General features: G+C 45.1%; 1 protein-coding gene across 4 annotated transcripts in view; it reads right to left on the bottom strand.

Moving 5' to 3' along the window:
• Window positions 1-24,425, bottom strand: part of ctif (CBP80/20-dependent translation initiation factor) — a 104,045-nt gene that overhangs the window by 16,865 nt on the left and 62,755 nt on the right. For 2 of the 4 annotated variants that reach the window (XM_036529230.1, XM_036529229.1), the window contains exons 9-11: window positions 16,457-16,525; window positions 8,982-9,510; window positions 7,677-7,976 (exon numbers count right to left, since the gene is read on the bottom strand). In XM_036529230.1, coding sequence (XP_036385123.1) covers window positions 7,677-7,976; window positions 8,982-9,510; window positions 16,457-16,525 — 898 coding nt within the window. The remainder of the gene's footprint in view (window positions 1-7,676; window positions 7,977-8,981; window positions 9,511-16,456; window positions 16,526-24,425) is intronic. The other 2 variants (XM_036529232.1, XM_036529231.1) reach the window with 1 other exon arrangement.

Raw genomic sequence — 24,425 nt, 5'->3', positions numbered from 1 at the left:
GCGCTATGAATGAATCTGTTTTTGCATCTGTAGTGGTATGTGTAAAATACTCTGCTGCGGAGGCACAGGTAATGATTAAATGCAAATAAATGGGATGAGCTGAGGAGGCAGAGAATATGTGACACCCTAATGTAAAACAGACATAGCTATACCGTCTATATCCCTGCATCTGAGAGGAACATTAACATGCGCTCTGAGGGAGAAGGGGCAGAGTGTCACAGTACGACCTTCCCATCAAAGGACAGACAGAGGGACTACCCTAGTGACACCCTGGCTGCCTTCTTTGTGAATGTGTGTACATACTACACTGTGTGCATTTTGTTTCTTTTGAACCAAATGCAGGAGCAGCCTAAAGGCCTCCAGGCTCTGGTCAGGAATTCACGATGTATGCGCCCCTTTGTGTAAACAGACACTGTTCAGGTGACAGACAGTGAATTGCTCTTTGGTAAGAATGACCTTGCAGCCTTGTGTCCGCAACGAGGCAGACAGGCGCACAAGGCTTGCACAATCCTCTGCAACACGTGGCTTTGGTACAGAGCCACTGCAATTTCGGAGCTTGTGAAGAACCGATGCTCGGCGCGCCTGCGTCCCCCATCGCGTGAGGCCTCGGCACTCAGTGACGGCCGCGCCAACGGAGCAGACGGGGGCATGAATGATTCACATGGAGAAACGCGCTGGAAACGACGCAACGGCACTCCGTTTCAGCGGCTCCCGTCTAACGCCCGTCTTGCCGCGCACGAGGAGCCACTCGTTAAAGAGCTTTCACACCGCGTGCAAACGAGGCCGGTCTGAACGAGGTCTGCTCTTTCACGTCCAATCAAGTCAGTGCAAATTTCTGTCGGGTTACAGAGTGACAATGTGAAAGCAAAAGTGCTTAACTGCAGCACTTACGGTGCTGAGCACACCCCCCGTTAAAGTTTTACCTCCTCTGACTCCACTTCATGCAATCATTAACATATTAAACGCAGACGTGAGGGTTCTCTTCGTGCTTGTCCGGTATTTGTCCTCACAAGCTGCTGTACGAAATGTTTCCCCATTTTCACAATGGTGAAAGGTTTAATTTCGAACAAAATGTCCTCGCCTCTGACCTGAACTACTCTAGATTTTGAGAGCTGGAGAAGAGATGAACTGGTAAAATGCAGACATTTTACTCAGAATAAGATGGGGGGGGGGGTCTGCCACTGTTGTTACACCCACCTCATGGCCACGCCCCTGAAAGAATATATATTACACACTGCTGTTTTCAGAAAAAAACTGTTCACTTAAAGGAGTGCTTTAATAAAAGCTTCATTTTCACAGTGACTGCGGCTGTGAGACAGAAGGCCCAATTGAGAGTGTTTCTCCTGCAACCCTCTCTACACAACATCTCACCACATCCTGAGAACACAGCCACAGGGGGATGGGGGGAGGGAAGGAGAGTGAGAGAGAGAGAAAAAGAGAGAGAGAGAGAGAGGAGTGAGCAAAGACAGACAGAAAGAAGAAAACAGTGAGAAGACAGAAAAAAACATTAACTTTTAAGGATGGTCCAAAAGGTTATGATACCACATATTAGCAGACAGAAAAAGATCTTGGAGCAATGCACACTGGAAAGTGCTATACTCGGAAATTACAGCAGAGGTTTGCGATCATAGTAGCGGAGCAGACAAAGCATACATTATTTGATGTTGTAGTCTGTTATAAGTATTCAAAAGAAATATATATATATATATTTTATTTATTTATCTATCTATACATACATATATATATATATATATATATATATATATATATATATATATAGATAGATAGATAAAACAACATACCAATCAGTAAAACATACTGTTTACAGTGATTTTAATAAACCTTGGGCATCAGTGTTTTCCTTACATTTCCTTACATAAGTGGGTGTTACATAAAGTTGGGTGTTTGTTAGTTGTACAGACAAAGGTGAAGATGACTCTATAGGCCTCTATAGACCAGCAGAGATCAAATAAATGCTTTTTGCCAATGACAAGGGAGGCGGTTACAAAATGGCCAAATCTACCAGTGAAATAACCTGTGAAAGCTGTTCAGCGCATCTTAAGAGATGTGAGAGGAGTACAGCAGGTCAAGTTAAAGGACTCTCTCCTGCATTAAATGATGCTGATCACCAAGCTGTATTTGACCTGTCGATGTTACCATGGCTACCACACGTTACACACTACAGTTGAAACATCAGATGTCACTCCAAATTGCAAGTTCCATTACACAGAGCAAAATGGCAAATGGAGGTTTATTCAAAGCAGCAATCATTTACCTAACATCTGAATATAAAATATGAAGTGGAAGGTGGTGTTTGTCCAGATTTCTACAACCAGCTTCACTATGTAGATTTCCTTTTAATGTTGGACATGTAACTCTCCAATGGTAATAAGAAGATGGTAGAAACTTTCGTTGCCTCCGAAACGGCAAACATCTGAACACACTTATCCCCACAGCTGTGAAGTCTGACTTGTACCCCTAAATCCGAAGCAACACAGTTACAAGCTGTTTTGCCTCCGCTCTTGTGAAATCTTTAACGATTTAGCAAAAATCCTCAGAGGGATTAGCACAGTAGTCAATCACACCGAAGTACAGCAGACAGCCTTCCGCGTTCAGAGAGGGGCACATGGTTTTGTTTGGACAGTGGACACTGAATCACAGCAAAGGGGCTTTGAGAGTAGTTTGGTGAGTCGAGGAGATTCAGAACAGCCCACTGAAGCTTTATCCAGGTGCCCAGTACGAAATACGATCCCAGTTCAGTCGCTTGTGGTCTCGGGGTTTTCGACGCCACCGCGGCTGGAGGGTGGGTCGCGTTTTAGCGTGTCACCGTGAGGGTGCTTTGGGGTCGGGCTGAGATCAGCACTCATTTACGGACGAGAGGACAGTGCACACCGTTGCGCTGGGAGAGACGAGCCGTAATGAAACGCCTACATATCATTTGGGCTGGGCCGCACTGCGCAGCGATCTGGAGGGGAGATCTGGGACTGGCAGCGGGGGGTTGACGGTGGGGGTGGGGGGGTCACTTCGAAGGCGCATGAGTGGGGGCCCATGCGAAAGAACATGTCAGGGCCAGAAGGGACAGGAAGAGCTGTCTCCTGCAAGGGGGGGTGGGGGGGGGGGCTAGCTGGAGTTACGACGTGACACTGTGGTGAGAAACAAGCTCCGCACTCACTTCCTAAAACACACTGCCACTGCTTTGCACACCGCCGCGAAACTACTGCAGAGCAGACAGACTGGCTGACCGCAGACAGGAGGTCAGTGGGGGGGGGGGTGCAAAGCGAGAGACAGAGGGAAATGCAAAACACAACTAAAGTGTTTGCTTTTGCTATTTCTATTGCCATGGTGACGTGGCCTCGTGGCCATTTCCGAGTGACACCAGAAGTGTCTTGACATGACTGCCAGCCTTCATTGCTTAAATTGTCCATTGTTTTTGCATTTGGTTTCCTTATTTTATATTTGTTGGACTTTTTGTTAGGTACGTTTTGGTTCAAAGCTGCTCAACATGACTGTGTATCACCTCATTTAAGAGTAACAAATATGCTCAGCTTGCTGCAAATACATTATCAATGACTCGCCATATGCACAATACCCATTATGGTGTGATTAAAGACTTAATGCTTCAAGGATAATTGAACTGGAAATGTAGAAGAAACACTGGCAGTTTTGCTGTGTAAAAGTAATTATGAGGGACATGTGTAACCCATTTCAGTATAATTCACACGTATTCCTATTGAATCTAAACACATTAGCTATACTGTAATGCATTCCACAGAGTTAAATCATTCAGTAATCTTTCCTTGATCAGCAATTATCCATCAAACAATTCAGACTTCAAACTTTACCAGGAAGTTGCAAAGGCAATGATTAAAGCACGAGAAATTACAATTTTAGGAAAACCCCAAAACGTTTAAAAAAAAAAAAACACAACTCTGGGTAGTTTGCCAAAGAATATGACTCAACAAATATCAGAGCCATTGAAGGAATTCTTGAAGTCTGTTCTGGTGTCTCTGCGCCAGGAGAGCATATGATACCTGATAACTGATTACCATCAGGGATCCAAAGTTTGGTACCACGTATCATGTTACAATTTTCAATACACATTTGACAACACCAGCCGGTTATGTACATACACAAGTCACAAGGCTGATCTAAAATATAATGAATGTATTTTTGTTTGAACAATGCGTAATGTATTTTACAATGAGCACCAGCATATATTAGGCATATAGCGCCATCAGGTAATATGTTTGAACACGCATATAAAAATACAGATACTACATTATAGAATATCCATGTACTGACGCGAATCACTTTCTTAAATGCAGCTCGGGCCTTGGATAGCGGTTCTGCAACATTCTAATTCAATTTAAAGGAAATGTTATCATCTTATTACACTCTAATTCCTTTTTCCCCAGAGCAGCGACAATGGGAAGAGGACAAATGCACATGCTGGACACCACCTGGAGCTCTACCTCTCCCAGCACTGCGCGGAAGACCCATTTGGTCCAATTTCTGCCGTAAAATCTACAACGTCTCATCCATACCTCACAGTCCTATTTACTTGACAATATTACACAGCACAGAACATTTTAAATGTCATTACTACCGACGGGCTGACATTTTTACAAATAAATATCCACATATGCAGGCTTCTCTATCTGACCATGTTAGTCAGTTAAATTGCTTTTTAGATGCACTGAAGCAAGAAGCAGACAAGACAAATACATTGCGGCATTTGAATACAAAGGAAATGTTGTCAGAAAATAACATAACCATCTGTTCTCGCAAATGCCTGTGCTGCTTTGACAGGTTTCACTACCATCACTTCACCACAAACAGTTGGTGCATGCATCACCGGATATTTTTAAACCAACGGTGGCATTTTTTTTAAGAGGGGTGAGCTGATGTTTTTTTTTTTTTCCTTCCCTGCTGTACATACCAACTCTGTGGTGACTATATGAGTCATGACTTTTCTCAATTCGAAAGCATTTTTTAAATGTATTCAAAGGTCATTTATGCATTTATTACGCATAGAACCACAGCCAGATTTACTTAGAAAGCATTAGTCCTTAAAAAAGATCAATAAAGAAGTTCCACATTTTGCTGGAACCTTCAAAAGCAGGTTTGTTGATCAGGCAGAGAAGGTTGGCTTGTATCTTGTGCGGAAACACTTATTAATGCACACACAGGTACAGAAGATTTAGTCGTAATGCTCAATGCCAAGTTATAAGTTACTCTCTACGAGCTGCAGTGATCGCAACAGCTCGATCTTTAGTACGACTGTTTCAGTACAGCCGAGTCCCACCCTATATACTTGTGACTATCACTACAGCTTTGAAAGAATAACAGTTATGACTGAGAAAAAAAATAGGTGGAACCTTCAGATAGCATACACATACCAGTGCTAATGAAATAATGAAAGAGCACAGTATGTATATTGCATATAAATTGGGATGAGATTGGATGAGATTTTAACTAACTCTCAACCCTCTCCTGGAGGACCCCCTGCCCTGCATGATTTAGATCTCTCCCTGCTCCAACACAGGTGATTCAAATGATCAACTCGCTATGAACTCCTGAAGCTGCTTAATAACAAACTGATCATTTGTATCAGCTGTGTTGGAGCAGGGAGAGATCTAAAACATGCAGGGCAGGGGGTCCTCCAGGAGAGGGTTGAGAAACACTGGTCTAGAGCAATCAACAGGTACCTTTACTGCTGATAAGCTTTCTGAGATTTGGTGATCAGTCTACTCTTTATGGAAAAAAATACTAGAGGGGGGAGCAATCTCTACTGCCGTGGAAAATTTAATAACACACTTTATGAATGATCTCAATGCCATGTGCCCATCAATCTCCTCAGTTAAGTCTTTCTGACGGATTTACCACCTCCACACCGGTTTTGGTGATGCTAAATAAACACAGAAGAGGACACCACAAACTGAGAAAATATCAAACTGTCACCAGAGGGTGGGACTAACATTTAGAGACACATGTTGGGTTCAAATACCCCACTGATACTCCACCCGGGGCCGCTCCTCGTTCCAGTGCACTTTATGCAAACACCAAAATCCTGGCTGCCCTCCGAGGCCACCAGGACAGGTGGCAATTCGGAGTGCAATCTGGGGTGGCGCCCAGGGCGAGTCCACAGTTTACCTGGGGTGAGCCTCTGCCGTGTGATCCCTTGCTTTTCTGAAGAGCTCTCGGTGTCTTCTTTATCGCTCTGCTAGCGGACATTTTCCCTGTTGTGGCTTTGGAGGAGTTTTCTGATATTAATTAGGTGTAACGAGGCAGGTTCTATGTAAAATGGTTTTGCTGCTTTCTTGTCCAACTACTAATGTCAATAAAGTGTGCCTTGAAGCGTTTTCTTACCTTTCCAACTCGAACTACAAGACACTTGTTTTTGTTTTTTTTTTTTGCCTTTCAACATATTTTCAGTGTAGATTGAGAAAACCACAGCAAACACTTTGAAGAGTTACCAATGGCTAATTCCACTGAGCTAATTACGTCATTTTCCAAGGCCCCATCATTAATTCCTGACATTACCCTCCACTCCGATAAGAGCAAAAGAACAAGCAGGTTCTGATTACCTGTTCTAGCAACAAAAGATGACATCAAACTAATGCAATAAAAACACTTCAATACTACAATCATCTCTGGTTTCATGAAGGTTTGAAGTGGTCTCGCATAACTCAGGTAATTTGGCCATTCCTTATTCGTGACACAAACTTGATTTAAGATAAAAGTTTGAGGGAGGTATTCTGCGATTAATGGACCCAGGTCTCCGGCGATTCCAGTGTTCCGTGGTGGCCCCCTGACTGGTTCTTAAATCACCCACTGATTTCCATCTTTCCCTTATCACTGTAATCAAGCACTAGGATTTGCCCCTACACTTAAATTCACCTCAGATTCTAAGAAACGATGTTCTAATGTTCGCAAGCCAGAGACCCATGTTTGTAGTTGGTCTTTAGGAAATCAAGAGAGAAAAAAAAAGAAAAACAAACAATGCGTCTTACTGCTTTGGTCTACATTGGGAGCCACCCAATTACAAGCCACATAAACACTACCCCTACCCTTTCTGATGGAATGTATTTATTTTTGATGTTGGTTGTGTGGGCTTCAAAACGGCGAGGCCTCTATTCGTGCCTGGTTTTGATTAAAAGATGGGCGTCCTCTTCACATCACGACTGACCCCATCAGCCTCCTCTCTTAAGAGAAGCGAACTGCAGGAATGGAGATTCTCTCATGTCCATTCTTTCTCAGGTGTTCTGGTTCCCTTATTTTTTTTTTCAGTCTGGGTTTGCATTATCAGTGTGGCAAAACAGAACTAGCCATCATTTCAGTTACTTGCTCCATTACGTTACACTATTAGCATTTAGCAGATGCTGTGATCCAGGGTAATTTGCAAAGGTTACAGTTTTTTACATGCTACCCATTTACACAGCTGGATTTACTGAGGCAGGTATCTTTACTGGGGCAAGTATCTTTACTGGGTTAAGTACCTTGACCAAGGGTACAACAGCAGTGCCCCGGCAGGGGATCGAACCAGCAACCTTTCGATTATGATTCCAGCGCTTTCCCACTCTACTACACCCTGTGGCTGTCACTCCAGACACAATATGGAGTCGATCTTTGGGCTCTGGTCGCAGCCGCCTCTCCCCTCCCGAAGGGGCCCTTACCTGGAGCATGTTGAGCAGCAGGGAGCGGAACTTAGTGCCCTCCACCATGAAGAGGGCCATCTTGTCGCAGAGCTTGGCGGCCGTGGAGGCGAAGCTGCGGTCGCTGACGGCCTTCTGGTAGATGGTGCGCACAATCTCGGAGAGCATCTCCTCCGAGCTGGTGGAGTTCTGCGCCTCCTCCATGAAGGTGGTCAGCTGGCCGTCCACCTCGCTGCTGTTGTTCCGCATGCTGCTCAGGATCTCCATCAGCTTGTCCATGCGGTTCCGCTGAGGGTTGGTGGTCGCCACGGGAGCCTCGTCCTGCAGCCGGGAGACAGGTCATGTGACCAAACTGCCGTTTGCACAGCTGTGGGAAGTCTTGGCCCTAATGCGGTCTCAAGAGTGGTGCTCATTCAAAAAGATTCTTTAAAACAGTCAGATTTTAAAACTAAAGGCTGACACAAAAAAGGTTTACATCATGCTCACCTCACATTAAAAGTGAAGTCTGTTAGTTTGGTGTGTGGAACCAAAAAGTTAGTGGATGAAATTGCTATATGTTCTTCAAGCACAGGGGCATTAAAAATACATATGTCTTGGCCTTAAATATTAAATGAACAGTTGCAAGTTTGAAGACTTGCTTCCATTAGCCAGACTTCTTTTGTGCGCAAACCACTTTTACAATTACATAACTAAAGGATGAACCAATTCTTCTGGTATACAAAATGACGAAACAAAAACTAAAAACTTTAAGGGAATAATATTGCCTACAGCAACTAACAAAGGTTTTGTCATAATCCATAACACAGCAAAAGCAATATGCTTCATATAGCATGCGGCACAGCAGAAATAAACAGTTTTCAACCTAGATCAGCAGAATAAGCTCTTAATGACACAAAAGACTCCAGACCTTAATTAATCATACAGCAGGATACCCCTCTGCATTTTGGGAAAGTTCCTGTTTACGATCAGCACATTTGTCGATCCGGAGTTTATAACTGGCCTTGTTACCTCTTGCCATGAGACACAGTTTTCAGGGTAAATACAGGATATAAATTAAACCAACGTGCAAAAGTGATAATGAGGTCGCTCTCCTCAGTGTTAAGCTGAGACCAGCATCACAGAAATTAGCACATAACGGAAAACATCAAAGAGCGCCATTTCAGCGGCCCCCTCACAGTGTGAACTTATAAACAGCCACCGGATCATAAAAGATGCGATTATTTAGCTTTAATAAGCTGGGCACCTAGACTGGTGTGAAGCATTAACAGCAAACCGTGCACAGTGATTGGGTGAAGGCTGATGGCGAGTGACAGTAAGGAGCTTTACCTTCTCCTTTAGCCTCCTCCTCAGCCTCTCCTTGGACGACTGCAACAGGCTGACTTTGGGTCCGTCGGGGTAGCTGTCTCTGCGTTGCTCCGCCACGAACGGGCTCTGGACGGGGCCCTCGCCGAAGCCCTTGTCGGCGCCGGGGTCGGGCCTGGTCTCCTCGGCCTTGGCGCTCTCAGTCTCTTTGGCGTTCCTGGGCGCTCCCTTCTCGCCCGCGGTGCCCGGCGAGGCCGCCATGGCCCCCTGGTGCTTCTGGTTGTGGTGCCAGCGGCGGTTTTGGCTGTAGCCGTGGTGGGCGGGGCCCTGCCGGCCAGAGGGGTGGGGCCCCTGTCCCTGGAACTGCCGGCCATGCTCGCGCCCGTGCTTGCCTCCGCCCGGCGCGTGCTCGGCGTTCTGCTGCTGCCCTTGCTGCTGCTGCTGCTGTTGGGGCGCAGGCTGCTGCTGGGGCTGCTGCTGCTGCTGCTGTTGCTGTGGCGACTGCTGCTGAGAATTCTGGGACTTTCCTCCCCCGGGCGGCCGCTGCTGTCTCCTGAAACGGGAAGGAGGCTCGGTTACCCGCATGGCTGAGGAGGGGGCGGCGGAGGGGCGCTTCGCGCAGGATGGCGACACGCGTCACAGAGACGCAGGGATGTCCATCTGTTCAGCTCTCAGGAAGGATCTCCTCTGCACTCCTCTCACAGGCTCCCGTGTGCGGTGGCTCCTCTGCTAGCCCAGCTCCCTCACCCCGCAAGCCTGACGGACAGCAGCACCTCATGCTGCCCAGTTACCATGGTAAAAACCGTCTCCACGTGTATTGTTCAAAATAGCAGTGGCTGAGCAAGCCAGCATTCTGTAAGTGTTTTGGCTGCACAGGCAGCTGACGCACAAATAGGATTAGCCAAATTTGTTGAGAGATTTCCTGTTATCAGCCCTCGTCCCGGAAAGCAGCAGCAGCTTATGGGGGTGCATGGAATCGTGCTTTCCTCTGTCCTGATTCAAAGACCAATCCTTGCACGTTACAACTTTACAACAAAATTCTCCTGGATTAGCTGAAATAATTAAAATGGCAGACTACAAATGAGTACTTTAATATTGATATTAACCTGAAAGACTACTGTTGTATCAACAGATCCCAGAATCTTGAGGAAGACGAAGACCCAATAAAATCAGGCCATAAATTAGGGGTAAAAAACAGATTTTTGATTTGACTTCCACTAGTTGACTGAAGGTATGTTTCTAAAATTTCACTGCTTACATTTAACTTCCACCAAATGAATAAGTACAACTCTGAAGTACACAATTTTGAAAGCATAGTTGAATTATCCTCATTTCTTTCATTGCTGTACAGTAAGTGCATCAATGAAACCTAAATTGCTGTCACTTGTTCTTTAGAAAAAGACTACAGCTTTATAATGTTTTGCTCAAAAATGGCATATTTTATTTGGTAAGGCAACTTTTAATGGCCCTGATGCCACAGTCTGAGGAGAAAGACAAAATTCAGAGACAAGTGTGTGATTGCCATACACTATGTAGTGCTGTGTATCACCTAGTGTTCTACAGGTCTTCCTCATAAGGTGAAATTCTCACTGGAAACAGGCCTCACAGGGTCCAAGCTGCAATCTGTGAAATGTATGACACTAAAACACTGTAATTGTGATACAGTGCCCTGAACAGGACTCTTGCCATACCCTTTTTTTGAGGTTAAACTCACTGCTGCTTCTCCTGCACTTTCCTCAAACCACGCTTGGGGAGAATGACCCAGAATCAGAGAGAAAAGAACGCACAGAACATTTCCTGATGCGACCCTGTCCTCCACAGAGTTGAAGTATTTTGGTGTGTGTCTAACATGCACAGGACACTCACACACAGGCAAACAGAGGCAACCTACATTTGTGAGAGGACCTTGGGACCGACTCCGTGACTTTACCCAGTTGGCCACGGGAGTACAGATTCTTCTGTCCCAACCCACCCCCTCCTTTAATTCTGGTCTATTTTTAACGGGTGGGACAGTGCGGCACGAGCACCCGTGGCCGGTGCGTAAACGGAGGGCGTGCGAGCTCGGCGGCTTTGCGTCGGCAGACGGGGCTGCAGGGCAAATTACCTTCCCGTCACGCACGTCCCGTCCGATCCGCCTGTTCCTGACGCGGCGGCATCGTTTCGCAGTCTGTGGAGAGCGCTGACGTCCCCCTGCTACGCACGGTGTATGAGCTAATCTCATCACGGCAGTGTGTGTGTGCGTGCGCGCGTGTTTGGATTACGCTGCAGAATTTCTTATCAGACCCAATAATTAGATATAAAAATCAGATCCTGCCGCGATGCTTCTGAAGGCGTGTGCCTCCAGACTTCCTTTGCAAGTACCTCCAGAGTAGACGTAAGGGGCTTGTGGGAGCCCTTGCGCCAAATTTGTGCTTGACAGCAATTCAGGACAGGACAGTGACCAAAAGTGGGGAAATCTCTGCAACATTATGCAACACTAACAGTACTGTCCATCACCGGCCACACATAGCTCTGTAACACTTACAGTACAGTCCATCACCGGCCACACATAGCTCTGTAACACTTACAGTACTGTCCATCACTGGCTACACATAGCTCTGTAACACTAACAGTACTGTCCATCACTGGCCACACATAGCTCTGTAACACTTACAGTACTGTCCATTACTGGCCACACATAGCTCTGTAACACTTACAGTACTGTCCATTACTGGCTACACATAGCTCTGTAACACTTACAGTACTGTCCATTACTGGCTACACATAGCTCTGTAACACTTACAGTACTGTCCATCACTGGCCACACATAGCTCTGTAACACTAACAGTACTGTCCATCACCGGCCACACATAGCTCTGTAACACTTACAGTACTGTCCATCACTGGCCACACATAGCTCTGTAACACTTACAGTACTGTCCATCACTGGCCACACATAGCTCTGTAACACTTACAGTACTGTCCATTACTGGCCACACATAGCTCTGTAACACTTACAGTACTGTCCATTACTGGCTACACATAGCTCTGTAACACTTACAGTACTGTCCATTACTGGCTACACATAGCTCTGTAACACTTACAGTACTGTCCATTACTGGCTACACATAGCTCTGTAACACTTACAGTACTGTCCATCACCGGCCACACATAGCTCTGTAACACTTACAGTACTGTCCATCACCGGCCACACATAGCTCTGTAACACTTACAGTACTGTCCATCACCGGCCACATATAGCTCTGTAACACTTACAGTACTGTCCATTACTGGCTACACGCAGCCCTGCACACTAATAAAAAAAAGGCTCCCAAGGAATTTCTGCCTCCCTTGGGGCGAGCACGCATACACAGCGAGGCGAATCGAGGGCTCGGATTGACAGGCTCAAAATAAGACGTCCGGCCAGTAAAGGCCTGACCACAGCATTCAACAGCTTCATGAGTGTTAACCCCTGTGAACCCCGGCCATCTGTCTCAGAGACCATCTTCGGGCAGATGCTACCAGGGAGGGGGAGCACGCTCGGGGCTCTCCCGCTCGTGTCATGCCTCTTGACTGGCAGGTCCCACTTATGTTACTGAGAGGCCTTTAATATTGAAGTACTCCAACGACAGAAGGGGAGGCTACAGGTTGAGCAGATGAAATGCAAGGTCTCAATGAAAGAACAAGAAGCGTAGAGCGAGTGCTAGCCATGTGGTTAACTGAAACGGCTGTGTAGAGGGGTCGAGTATTGAGGGTTGGAGAGAGGTAATACCACGCTCTGTGTGTGTGTGTGTGTGTGTGTGTGTGCGCGCGTGTGAGTTGGAGGGGGCTGAGACATATCTCTGAGTACTGCCCCTTGAACTCTGTGGAGCATTAAAAGGAAGGAGCCTGGCTGAGGTACTCACAATATTATTTCCACAAAAGGCTTTTCACGAATGGCCTTGTCAGATTTTCTAGTCGGGTTTAATAACCTACAATTTCCCCAGAAGAAAGAGAACACTAATGTCCAGGAGAGGTGGCAATCTGAAAACCTATCTACAGGTGATTTGTTAACTTTTCTCTCTAAGAAAAGAAAAAAGAGCCACTAGCCAACAAACAATAATTTTATATCCATTTTAAATATCTACAAATTAACTTAGGGAGACCTTGACTGAGTGAAATACCTGAGCCTCTGTGTACGAGTACAAAATGTATGTAGGGGAAGAACATCACATTAATTCCTTTGTTTTTACATTTACATTTATTCATTTAGCAGACACTTTTATCCAAAGCGACAGTTTTTGCTTTTCCTGACTCTGATCTACAGGAGTGAGGCAGCTATTTCCGCATGAGGAGATAATATCTGTATCCAATATGACTGTACATGTTGTCCCTGTCAGTGGAGTTAGGTGGAGGGCTTTCTCAGGTATGGGATTTCAGTGCTGTCGGCTGGCTCCACTGCGTCACAGCGGTGGCAGTGACCTGTCCTCGCTGCCTCTCTCTCTCTGGGAGGGTGGCGGGCGGTTCGGCAGCCCGTCTCCTGCCGACCCCTCCCACGCGGCGCCGCGGTGCCCTCGACATGACCGTCGCAGACAGGTTCGGCGATACCCCACGGGCATCAGCGGGTCAAACCGAGGACCAGCCGGCGGAGGCGAGACACAACCGGAATGGAAAGAGCTCTGCATTAACCTCTGCTTCTGCCTGCACTCATCCAGACACACTCCAGTCTTTCTTGTTCCTCTCTTTCTGTTCTGTTGAGTACCTCTCTCTAAGCAGCGGTGGGTCAGGTTGGCAGGAAAGGCCACCATAGATCTGTGTGGCAGAAACTGTGATCTTACATCAAGTAAATGCAGTCAACGTTAACCTGCAACTTTTATGGCCAGTTAATTAATCACAGCTGTGCAGTGTTAATTTACTGTAAGTGAGACAAGTTGGGAAATTATGAGGTCTAATAAATATATTACAGAACAACAGACTTTCATCTATGAGAAACATAACTGCGACTCTTTTCAGTTTGAGGCTTTCTGAATTACTCTTATTTTTCAGTACTATATCTGCACCAAATAATGTACAACAGCAATCAAAGCATCGGTTAGATCCCACAAGGATGACTGTCGCTCCAAAAACTGAAATTTAGTAGAGTTAATAAAGAACAATTCCATTACGATGAGGCAAAATGTCAAGGCTGAAATCTATCAATTTAAGCTTATTTGGAACTGCAAGGAATGAACTACCACCGAGTGCCTTGCAGGAAATGATTGGGTTATCAGAAGGTCCAACTGCATTCCACTTTGCTGAGAAAGACTCAGCTATTGGAAATGAATATAGAGGTTTCAGGGCACATCCATCCCAAAGCAACATTACAAAGTAAACAGACCTAAATGACAAGCAATCTGGAGCCCAGCCACATGACAGCCCCGAAACATGACCTTCTTTTAACCAGACTATTTCTAAACTGCCACTACTGCACTAGGTCAGTGGGAAGAATTCAATATCTCATCTGCGGCAACGAAAACAGCCAATTTAACACAGTCATTATGATGGACTTACCTTTGGAAATTATGACTTGACATGTCTGTGCTGGCATATGAATATTGTCTATTGCAGCAATTTTTACTCATGAACTCATGAATCAACAGGCTTTCTGCTGTCCCCATTTAAAAAGCAAAAACAAATACATTTCATATGAGAAATTGCATGGGTGTGATTGTAGGTCAGAAGTTAATTGTTTTATTAAAGCTGTGGAATGTTATAATACTGCTTTTCCCATAGAGTTCCCCTCTGAAACAAAGCTTTGCCCAAGAAACTCCACCACCAGATCACTGTTCCCGAAAACCAACTTTCATTGTGTAAAATGCCCCTAAATATAGTTGTGTCTGAAACCAGACACCAGGATGTGACTGCCATGCAGTTTCCTTCACATATAACCTGCACCCACTGATCTGACATCAGTGCAGAACAGTCAGGATGGTTGGTAAGCTTGGTTTCCTTCTCTTTACAAATCTACCCTCAAGGCTGACCCCAAACCAGTGCTGTGCCCCAGTAACACCAGTCTCACCACTAAGGGCAACCACTGACAGATGACTGGGACTGAGGAAAGACCTGCCTCTTGCCTGCGCTTACAGCTAATTTACACTCACAGGTTTAATATCAGAACTGAACTGCCGTGACACACCACATTAAGCACGAATAAACAAGACACGGTGAGAGATTACGGAAAACCTATTTCTCCACATGCCTAAGCCATATCTTCAGTAATGAAAAATTAAAATATGCTAATACATGCTCAAACATGAAATACCAAGATGCGTACAGTATAAATAACATTCCTCATAAGCAAAAATGCATATTAAAGAGTCAATAATTTCTAAGGGTACACAGTATGTGTAATTTTACTTCTACATAACAGAAAACACAAAGTGTGTACTGCCATTTTATTATATGCAGAAAATTGCACAGTGTGACAGTGGCAACCACAGATGACATATCTGTAAATATTGTCGCACTGCTGTTGTCAGATTTTGACAAACCATTACACAGAGAGTAATGGGATCCTTTTTCAAGCTGTGATAACTGAATGCGATAAGCACAAACAAGCGTATGTAATTCACAATCAATTACAAAAGACCCAACACTGCACTCAACCATTCACCTTCCATTGTGCTCGGTGTCACAATTGACACCTTCTTGTTAGTCCAGGTGTAACATATCTGGTTATACGGTGTATTGGCTGAGGAAAACAGAATGGTTGGCAACATAAATTACACAGGACAGCTTCCCTCTTCCCCATGTTAAATCCCATTGTCAGTGTAACTGCAGCATGTACGGTAGTCATCTCAATTTTATCTCAGTTTTATTCTCATTACTATGAATTAACAGCACGCCCACCAACCCGGCTGAAGGCTTAGCCCCGAACCAGCGAGAAAGATATGCGATGATTAGAGATTCAGGATAGGAAAATGTCATTTTTTTCCCACAAGATGAACACAATGTGAAACAGATCATGTTCAGAACACAGAACATGGCAGAGTGTGGTCTCCATTTTTTTCCCTTCCTTTCAAAGAAATGTGCATCGCTTTGCAAAATCCATTTCATTGGACAAAACTGCACGGTCGCTTGGTTACTGTACACACGCGTCCAATGGAGCGTTGAATTGCAACTTCAGGCCCAGGGCTCAAACTCAGGCTGCGAGGGTTGTGTTCTTCTGAGCAACACCGGGGAGCAGGGACTAAAAGTGGCCCCCTAAGCACACCATACCGCCAAATGGAAACCCCAAACCAACACCATGTTCACGGAGTGCCCCATCCCAGTATAGGTTTTTCTGTTGTTTTCAAAGCTCACAATCCTATTTTTGAAATGGTACAAGTTTCTTGTTGCTATGTAAATGGGTTTTGTTGGTCCTCATCCGTCATATCAAATGGCGTCTCTGTGACGTCATCTGTATGGTCTGAAAACAAGCTGAAAAACCCACAGAGGTGAAGGCACACCAGTCGCCCCGAACACCCCCCTCCCCCCACCCCCAGGCTGGGTTGGAGACTGACCTGGTGACTTGCCGTTTCCCCCCGGCGGGCAGCATCACGGTTAGCTGGTCCTGGGAGAGGTGAGGGTGTCTAAAAGCATGAGAGTGTGAGGGTCTGAATGAGGAGGGGGGTGACAGGGACAGCGACGGACACAGGACACAGGGGACAGGACACAGGAGACAGGGGACAGGACACAGGGGACAGGGGACGGAGGATGGGGTGGGCAGCTGGGGGAGCCGGCGAGAGAGGTGGGGGGGGGGAGGGGGGGGGGGGAGGAGGGCTGGACAACACAACAGAAAAACAAACAAAAAACAGCTAACGGCCCTACAGGCGGGGCCAAACTACAGGCCTCTACTGGAATGCGATGGCGGTTCAGAGTGGGGAGAGATGACACGCGACGTGGATGTTGCTGTGGCGATGATGGACTGGGGGGGTTATGCGTCAGGGTTCCTGCGTCAAGTTGCACATCCCATTGCCCTCCCAACGAAAATACCCACAGAGACAAGGTGGCTGCCTAACGTTCTCAAAATAATAACAAATTCCTTGGGTTGAATGTGCAGGTTTTCATTTCTAGTCTTTTAAAACATTCTGTTTTTGCCAGTTTTCAACTGGTTAACTTCAGTTAGCTACGCTCTCAGCAACTTAACCTGTGCAAACCAAAGACCGACGCACATGATTTAAGTGCTGCTTTTTTCTCTGTTACTGTTAGAAATTCTTTGTTTGGCTTTTGGGGCACTGTACATATTTCAAGGTGGACACCGGAACTAAATGCCCAAATCAATTTCAGGTGCAGGTCTTCCTTCAGCCCTGCTCCGCTGTGTTTTAAATACACGTACATCTGTCGATGGGTGGGATATGCAATTTGTGCAGGAAGCATTTGAGGTTACCACGGTCGGGAGTTGTAAGGGGAGATTGAAGATTCGAAACAGGTGGTCCGAGACCCAGTCACACATACATCGTTTTTGACTCATCCGTACCTTGACTCACACATACATGCATCCACAATCAGTCATTGACCTGTATCTGTTTAGGTATTTGTTGTCACATGCAGCCCAATCCATTGACCTGTGAGCTAAGACAGATGTGATGCACAATATAGATGTCTGTCACAGTAAACACACCCAGATGTTTCACCACCTCTCACAGACCATTTCAAACTGGTGCACAATCCCCAAAAACCCTCTGGCTCATCTCAAATGACCAGACTGGAGCAGTCGTCAGAGTATCCCAGAGCTCAACTTTATAAGCCACCCTCTACCTGCCCACCCGACTGCTTCTCCACCAATCACCTCCGTTGTCTCTCCAGAGGACCCTCCCTCTTCAGCAGAGCACACACCGGGCTCTTAAACATACTGACCGCCATACTTCAATCAGCCTCCGGTTAATCTGAGAAAGGCTGTTAATTAGGAGTGAGTGACTCAGAGAGCGAGAGCAGGGGAGAGTGTGCGCGTGCATTCGTTAGTGGTGCTGGGTCGCACTTACGTGGCTATTTTCGTTAAGGACGACAGCCAGTGCGGCTCCTGAGCCACTGCTGTGAAATGTGCAGGAATTCCATATGTGCGTCTTAATTACAAAGCATGCAAGGAGCTGCGGGCCTTCCCAGAGCTTTTCCCTGCGCTAAAGGATGAGACGAATAAATGTTGCTTAATAATACCATCTTGCCTTTTTTGTAGAATAACAGCGTTATGAAATGAAATCATGGCCTGGTATTTACACAACCATCAAACCCCCACCCCCCCTTGAGAAAACAGAAGAATTGCGTAACATATACAAGGTGTGTATCCGGTCTTAGCTGTTTCTTTCCCGACTGTGAGACCAGCAGTCGCACTAGCGACCATGAGGCTATGTACACGTGTGACAGTGGTGCACTCGCACACTCACACGCTCCTGATCCCTCCCTCGGCACTGTCATCCATCACTCGGAGCAAACGGACCACTTCCTCCCCGGAAACAGTATCCGCTACCTCCCCCCCCTTCAGGGATGCCCAACACGTAAGCAAACCTGAGAGTGATTAACGCCCGGGTGGCGTGCTCTGCGCTGTAATTACCGCACATTACAAACAAACAGAACAAACAAAATAAAGCCCCGGCCGCCATTTGTGCTTGATTACCCGTGTAGCGCGCTTCTGAGCGAACTGCGCCGATTATCCACCGCACCAGACGCCGCGTTGGGGCGGGAGAAACGTGGGGGGGGGGGGGGGGGGGGAGTAATGTAGAAGAGACGTGACCAGGAGCAGATCGGCGGAGGTGGTCGGGTCAGATCGCTCGTGGCTGTAGCCGTGTTTTAAAGGACAGGAGTCGGCGTTCTCAGTAACATTGGGGGCTGTGCCGTCGTACAGAGATGAAGACGAAGCTTGTTTAGTCTGTTTTGTCACTGGAGTTGGGACGGGGCTGGGTGTGGCTTCGGGCACTGAGTCAAGACTGTGCTTTGCCCTTAGGGTTTTTAGGAGACTACAAGGATAATTCCTGCACTCATTATTGACCAACATGAAACTGCAGTCTCATTTGGATCAATAAGAAGCTAATTTTTTTGTGTGATTCATTTGTTGCCTGGCAAAATAAGTTCAAAAATAACTTGCTGATCGTAAAGAGTTTGTGGGGGAGAAAAAAAAAAAAAAAAAAAAACAGAAAAGCTCTCGTGTCAAAGAAAGGTTAAGCAGGAATTAAGCCCCCAAGAATATAAAATATCATTTTTGAAACGTTAAAGGGGACAAAAGAAACATGTTTCCTGAATAGAGGCAGTAAGAAGCACATTCCTGTAAATCAAGCCTAATTTCAAGCCAGTTGACATGTCGGCTAAATTCAAAACACATGTGTGCCTCGCAAACCAGCCTTCCCTCTCCTGGCTCCCGATTGCAGATCCTGCTTGAAACAAACTAGCGAATAAAGCCCTTTAGCACAGAGTGCTCATTATGTGCAGGGTGTGTTTACCAGCCCCTCTGTGTTTCTGCATGATTGTGTGTTTGTGCACTATGAGTGTGTGCCTCCTTGTGAGGTAAATGTAAATGTGTATTTGTGTGTGTGTGTGTGTGTGTGTGTGTGTGTTTGTGTGTGTAAATGTGTAAATGTGTTTTTGTGTGTGTGTGTGTGTGTGTTTGTGTGTGTGTGTGTGTGTGTGTGTGTGTGTGTGTGTGTAAATGTGTATTTGTGTGTGTTCTTGTTTCTGGAGGGGAAGTGATCAGAGTAGTACAAACACTGTCTATCACCCAATTCAATAAAGCCACACTGCTAATACTTACAGAGTAGAACAGAACAGTTTTCAACAATGTATGTTATCCCTTGAAAATAATATCACATACACTGCATTGAGCACAAGTCATCATACATGCTACACGCACACCATCAGATGTTGGGAGGCACAGGTATACATTTTATTACCTGTATCCAATCTCAGGTAGACATACGTCAGGTAGACAGCATGTAATTGACTATAGCCTACAGTGCATGCTTTATTTCAATGAACATGTGACCACTTGCAGGCAGTTCTTTTTCTCCCAAGATACTCTAAAAACAGCAACAGTAGCATCCAGATCCATGTTTTCAACAACAGAATGTAAACCACTGCAAGCTGAAATGAAAGATACTGAAGATCAGCTGATGAGACTGAACTCACCTAATATATTAGCGAGGAGAAAACACCCAATTAGTAGCCTAGCAACGCAGTTCTATTAAAAAGAGCAGATCAAAGGAAAACAATGACCCTTTTAAAAACTCCACTTATCCAATGTAGGGAATTAATAACACTAAAATGGTCAAACCATCCCGAAGCACCTGTGAGGTAATTAGGAAGCACAATTACGTAGAAGTATCTGCAATATTATTGCTTGACAATAGGAACAAATTAACTGTGAAAAGAAATTCAATTCCAGTTGAAGGGTTTGTATTTGAATTAACAAGGGCGCACTGGTGTCATTCTATTATTTGATATACTGTATGATGTGTACGAAACACGGACATTTAGGCTTGAGAGCAGTGTTTCCAAACTGCAGTCGGGTACAGAGCAGAGTCCCCCTCCTGTGTGCTAATGATATGACTGGAGCTAAGAGGCTGTAGTAAGTCAATGGGAGGAATGGTTCAGAGCTGCCTTAGTTCCAGTTATGTCATTGGTAACTGAGAAGGGGGGGTGGCTCTGGGCTGACTGCGCTTTAATCGCTCTCAGTCATCAAGGTTATGTTTCGTGCGCATTACATTGCATATAAAACGATAGATTCAGACCGGTGCGCCCCCTTTTAATCATAACCAAAACGGTGCCGCGCCATCTGCTGACACCTGTCATCTTGCACACCAAAAAAAAAAAAAAAACATCAGTGATCTACTCCATTCGTATTTGCTCGCTATTTGGTCTGACTCACAGGCTAACTTAATTTTACATCAATTTTATGCACTCGGGTGGTTTTTTTTTTTTGAACTTTCAAAGGACTTCCATTTCAGCCTGCCCGATTCGTGGGGGCAACATATGGTCATGGCGCGCCGCTGCTCAGAGACCTTGCTCCTCACAGCCGGCGAGGAGATTAACGCCAGCTCGGGGGGGGGGGGGGGGTGGGGGGGTGGGATGGGGCAAAGAAGCGCTTTAATAAAAAGACACGGAGCGTGCATATTGATCAGCGTGGACACCTCCTCCTTGCTCCTCCGTGTCCAACGGCCCGCTTCCACATTAACACAGAAATGCGGCCACTGTCAATGCAGACGGCTGCCGACGGCGGGGAGGACAGATCGGATTACGCCGGCGAAAAAGAGGACGAGCGCGACACATCTGTGGGTCTAGGGGTCTTGTGTCGTGGGCTCTTTATTTGCCATTCTCCGTCACTGCGCTGGGAATGCGCTCCAGGAAACCTTGTCCATCTCCAACAGAGAAAGGAGAAAAGAGCTCCTCATTCGCACACAGTATTATTTATGAACAATAAAATAGACTCAGGATTCATATACTTAATTACATTACAGAGAATGAATTTGAGAAAAGCTGAGACACCTGGCTGAGTTTAATTTAAAATTAAGTTTGAATTAGTTCAGATAACCAACAACTAGCAATTCTGAGCTATTATAAATTTGGTCCTGTGTGATTTAATTATATAAGATGCCTCTGAGTAGCCTCTGGAGTGATTCCATGCTAGTGGTTACACATTACACATTACACATTATTTTGCTTAATGATTACTTCTGCTCTATGCTGTATTTTCACTGCAAGTCACCTTGGATAATGGCATCTATCAAATAAATGAATAATAATATTTTTAAGCAAGGGGACAAGGCTGGAGGGGGGTGATGAAGAGAACTGGCATTCCACGGAGAAAAAGGATGGCATGTAGCCAGCTGCTGACCCTTCTGGATAAAACCTGACTTTAGGAAGCTGCATGGATGTGGAGTTCACTATCAGAGGTGACTGCAGTGAGGGAAATCACCATGGCTGTCTGTTCACAGGATGCTTTCACATGCATAGTGTGAATATATGCGGGGGAGGGGGTCACATAAAATCATAAGAACATGGCAGGACCAACAGGGCACCCTCCTGCAACCATAAGGTTTCAGGTTTTAATCCCATGTGGACCACACTCCCACAAATACAGCTGCCTAGCCTGACCTGCTTCAGTAATCAGCTGTATAAATGGATGAACTGTAAGTGGATGACTTATGGATGAAATGTAAGTCGCCCAGCTAAGCAAATAAATTATGTAATCTAATGTAATAGGGATCATCGCCAGTCTGTTCTGACCGCAGTTATTAAGTAATAACCCTCACTGGTCTGGGGACTTTAAGCCAGCCAAATAATGAGAGTCACCAAATGAGAGCATTCTCAACGTACAACAAATCTTCATAACCTTTATCAGACCACGGCACGCAAATCCACTGTTACCACAATATGACATAAAGGATATCTGAACAGTAACCAACCTGCAAAGGAAAAGCTAAAGGAAAGGAAAGACTAACTGCTTGTGTTGAATAAATCCATGCTTAAGTAGGACACGGAAAATGTTTACACATGAATTACTGGAATACACGTCAACTGCTTTGACCAAACAGATTTTACGGCAAGATGTTACTGTAAACTTCAGAAAATCACCTTGTGTAAATCTGTATTATTGAATAAATGTGATGGCTGGTCTATGCTCAGCTTTCGAACCAGAAGGCTCTTCCCAAAGACCGAGGTATGCTTTACCAACTACTGTGAAACAGTCTATAGTTTTTGTGATACCTCTTCTGATACTCCTGCTCATCACAAGATCATCCTCTACTGGCAGACGTTCTCCTGAATCTCGTCCTTCTCCTCGAGATGTAAATCTCTATCCTCCCCTTTCTTGCATACAGCAACAGAATGAAATGCCCACTAACAATGTTTTTATACCTGTTATCATCTTGTAAAGATAGACCGCTTTAAAAGACACCACTCATTTCTCATTTTAACGCCTTATTAAGCCTCTGATGCTTGACTGCTGGATCTTCCTGTCACCATTGATTTTTCCTCTAATAATTCATGTTTTTATCCATAGCATGTATGATTCTGCAGCAAGACATTTCTCTGAATTAAATTTTAATTTTGTACTTTCTACTTTTGTTTGGTACAGTCTTCAACACAAACTGAACAATAGCTAGTCCACACAGTGCATGCATGAAAAACTTCAGACTGTAATCTAATTCTGAGCATTGTAGGTTGGCTTTAAAAAAGCAATACTATACATTTAAAATTGAGTTAACTGAAAGAGATATATAAAAAGGACTGACAACCTGACTATTTTCACGTGCACTATTTCTGCTCTGCTAGGGCTACATTTATGACAAATATAAACTGGACAGATTTATATACAGATCTCTGGTTTATAGCTATTAAGACAGCCAACACTATACTATACAGCCAACACTACCTAACATTGCAGTCCAACTTATCAAGCCAGCGAGCTAGTTACTCATTTTTCAGTTCTGCTTGCAAATCTCCAACATCTCCAAGCATTACAACAGTCAGAATTAGTACAGCACTGTAGCTGTTACAATACTGGGAACTGCAGCTCCAGAGATCCAACATCTGACTGAACGCTGTGCCTTGGATTTCTTACAGATAATTAACCCCCAGTTGTCGGTATACTGTTGTCCCAAGTATGTACTAAACAGGTAAATCCAGCTTGATCCACCAGTTCAGTCTGCGCTCCTCCCAACACTTCCCGTTGCTGACAAACCCAGAGAATGCCAACACCACACGCAATTGCTCTGATTAGCACCCGACCTTCTGATTACTGTCGCTTCCTGCTCTTACTCTCTGACTGCCACGACCATAAATATTAACACACTGATTTCCTTTGGAAAGGTATGGAATTCAGGGACACATTCGGTTTTACTTTAACAATAATTATGTGGTCTCTGAAAGTGCTAATGCAGACAAAAGCATAGAGCACTTTACCTTTCTAGTTCTGACCGTCAAAACTGTAAGCAGCCCTGGAACACAATAATGATTTTTTTCTGGTGGAATTGACTATACAGAATTCACTATAAAAATCAATTGCCATCTATAGTCATCAAACTGTTATTGGCTTTCCCCTTGGCAGAATTGACCCTACAAATGAATAGTCAATATTCATCCAACCGTTATTGGCTTTCCCCTTATTTCCTTATTTATACTGGATGCACTCAACAGGAAATCAAAAGACATCCAAAGACACATAAGTTGCAGTAGGAACCAACACATTTTAAATGCTATACTCAGCATTTTGACAGCACTGTAGGGCAATGGGGTTAGGATTAGGGGGTTAGGGGGTTAGTGGTTATGGTTTCAACTCCAAAGTGAGAGGCTCCTGTTTCAAGATCACCCTCTCCTGGCAGACAGTCTCTTCCACGTTATCCTTGAGCAAATTACCTGAATTACCCACTGTAACTGAAAATTATATTCAGTGCTGGTCACCCTTAATGAAGACATCTGCTAACCACACAGCCTATTTTGTACTGCTTTTATTCTGAAGTCTGGGAGGCTGCTGAAAAATAGAAGTTAAGGAGTGGGCAGTGGAGG

This window comes from Megalops cyprinoides, chromosome 5 (assembly GCF_013368585.1).
Source record: "Megalops cyprinoides isolate fMegCyp1 chromosome 5, fMegCyp1.pri, whole genome shotgun sequence".
Taxonomy (NCBI): domain Eukaryota; kingdom Metazoa; phylum Chordata; class Actinopteri; order Elopiformes; family Megalopidae; genus Megalops; species Megalops cyprinoides.
The sequence above is the reverse complement of the archived record's forward strand: the minus strand, read 5'-3'. Positions and strand labels throughout refer to the sequence as shown.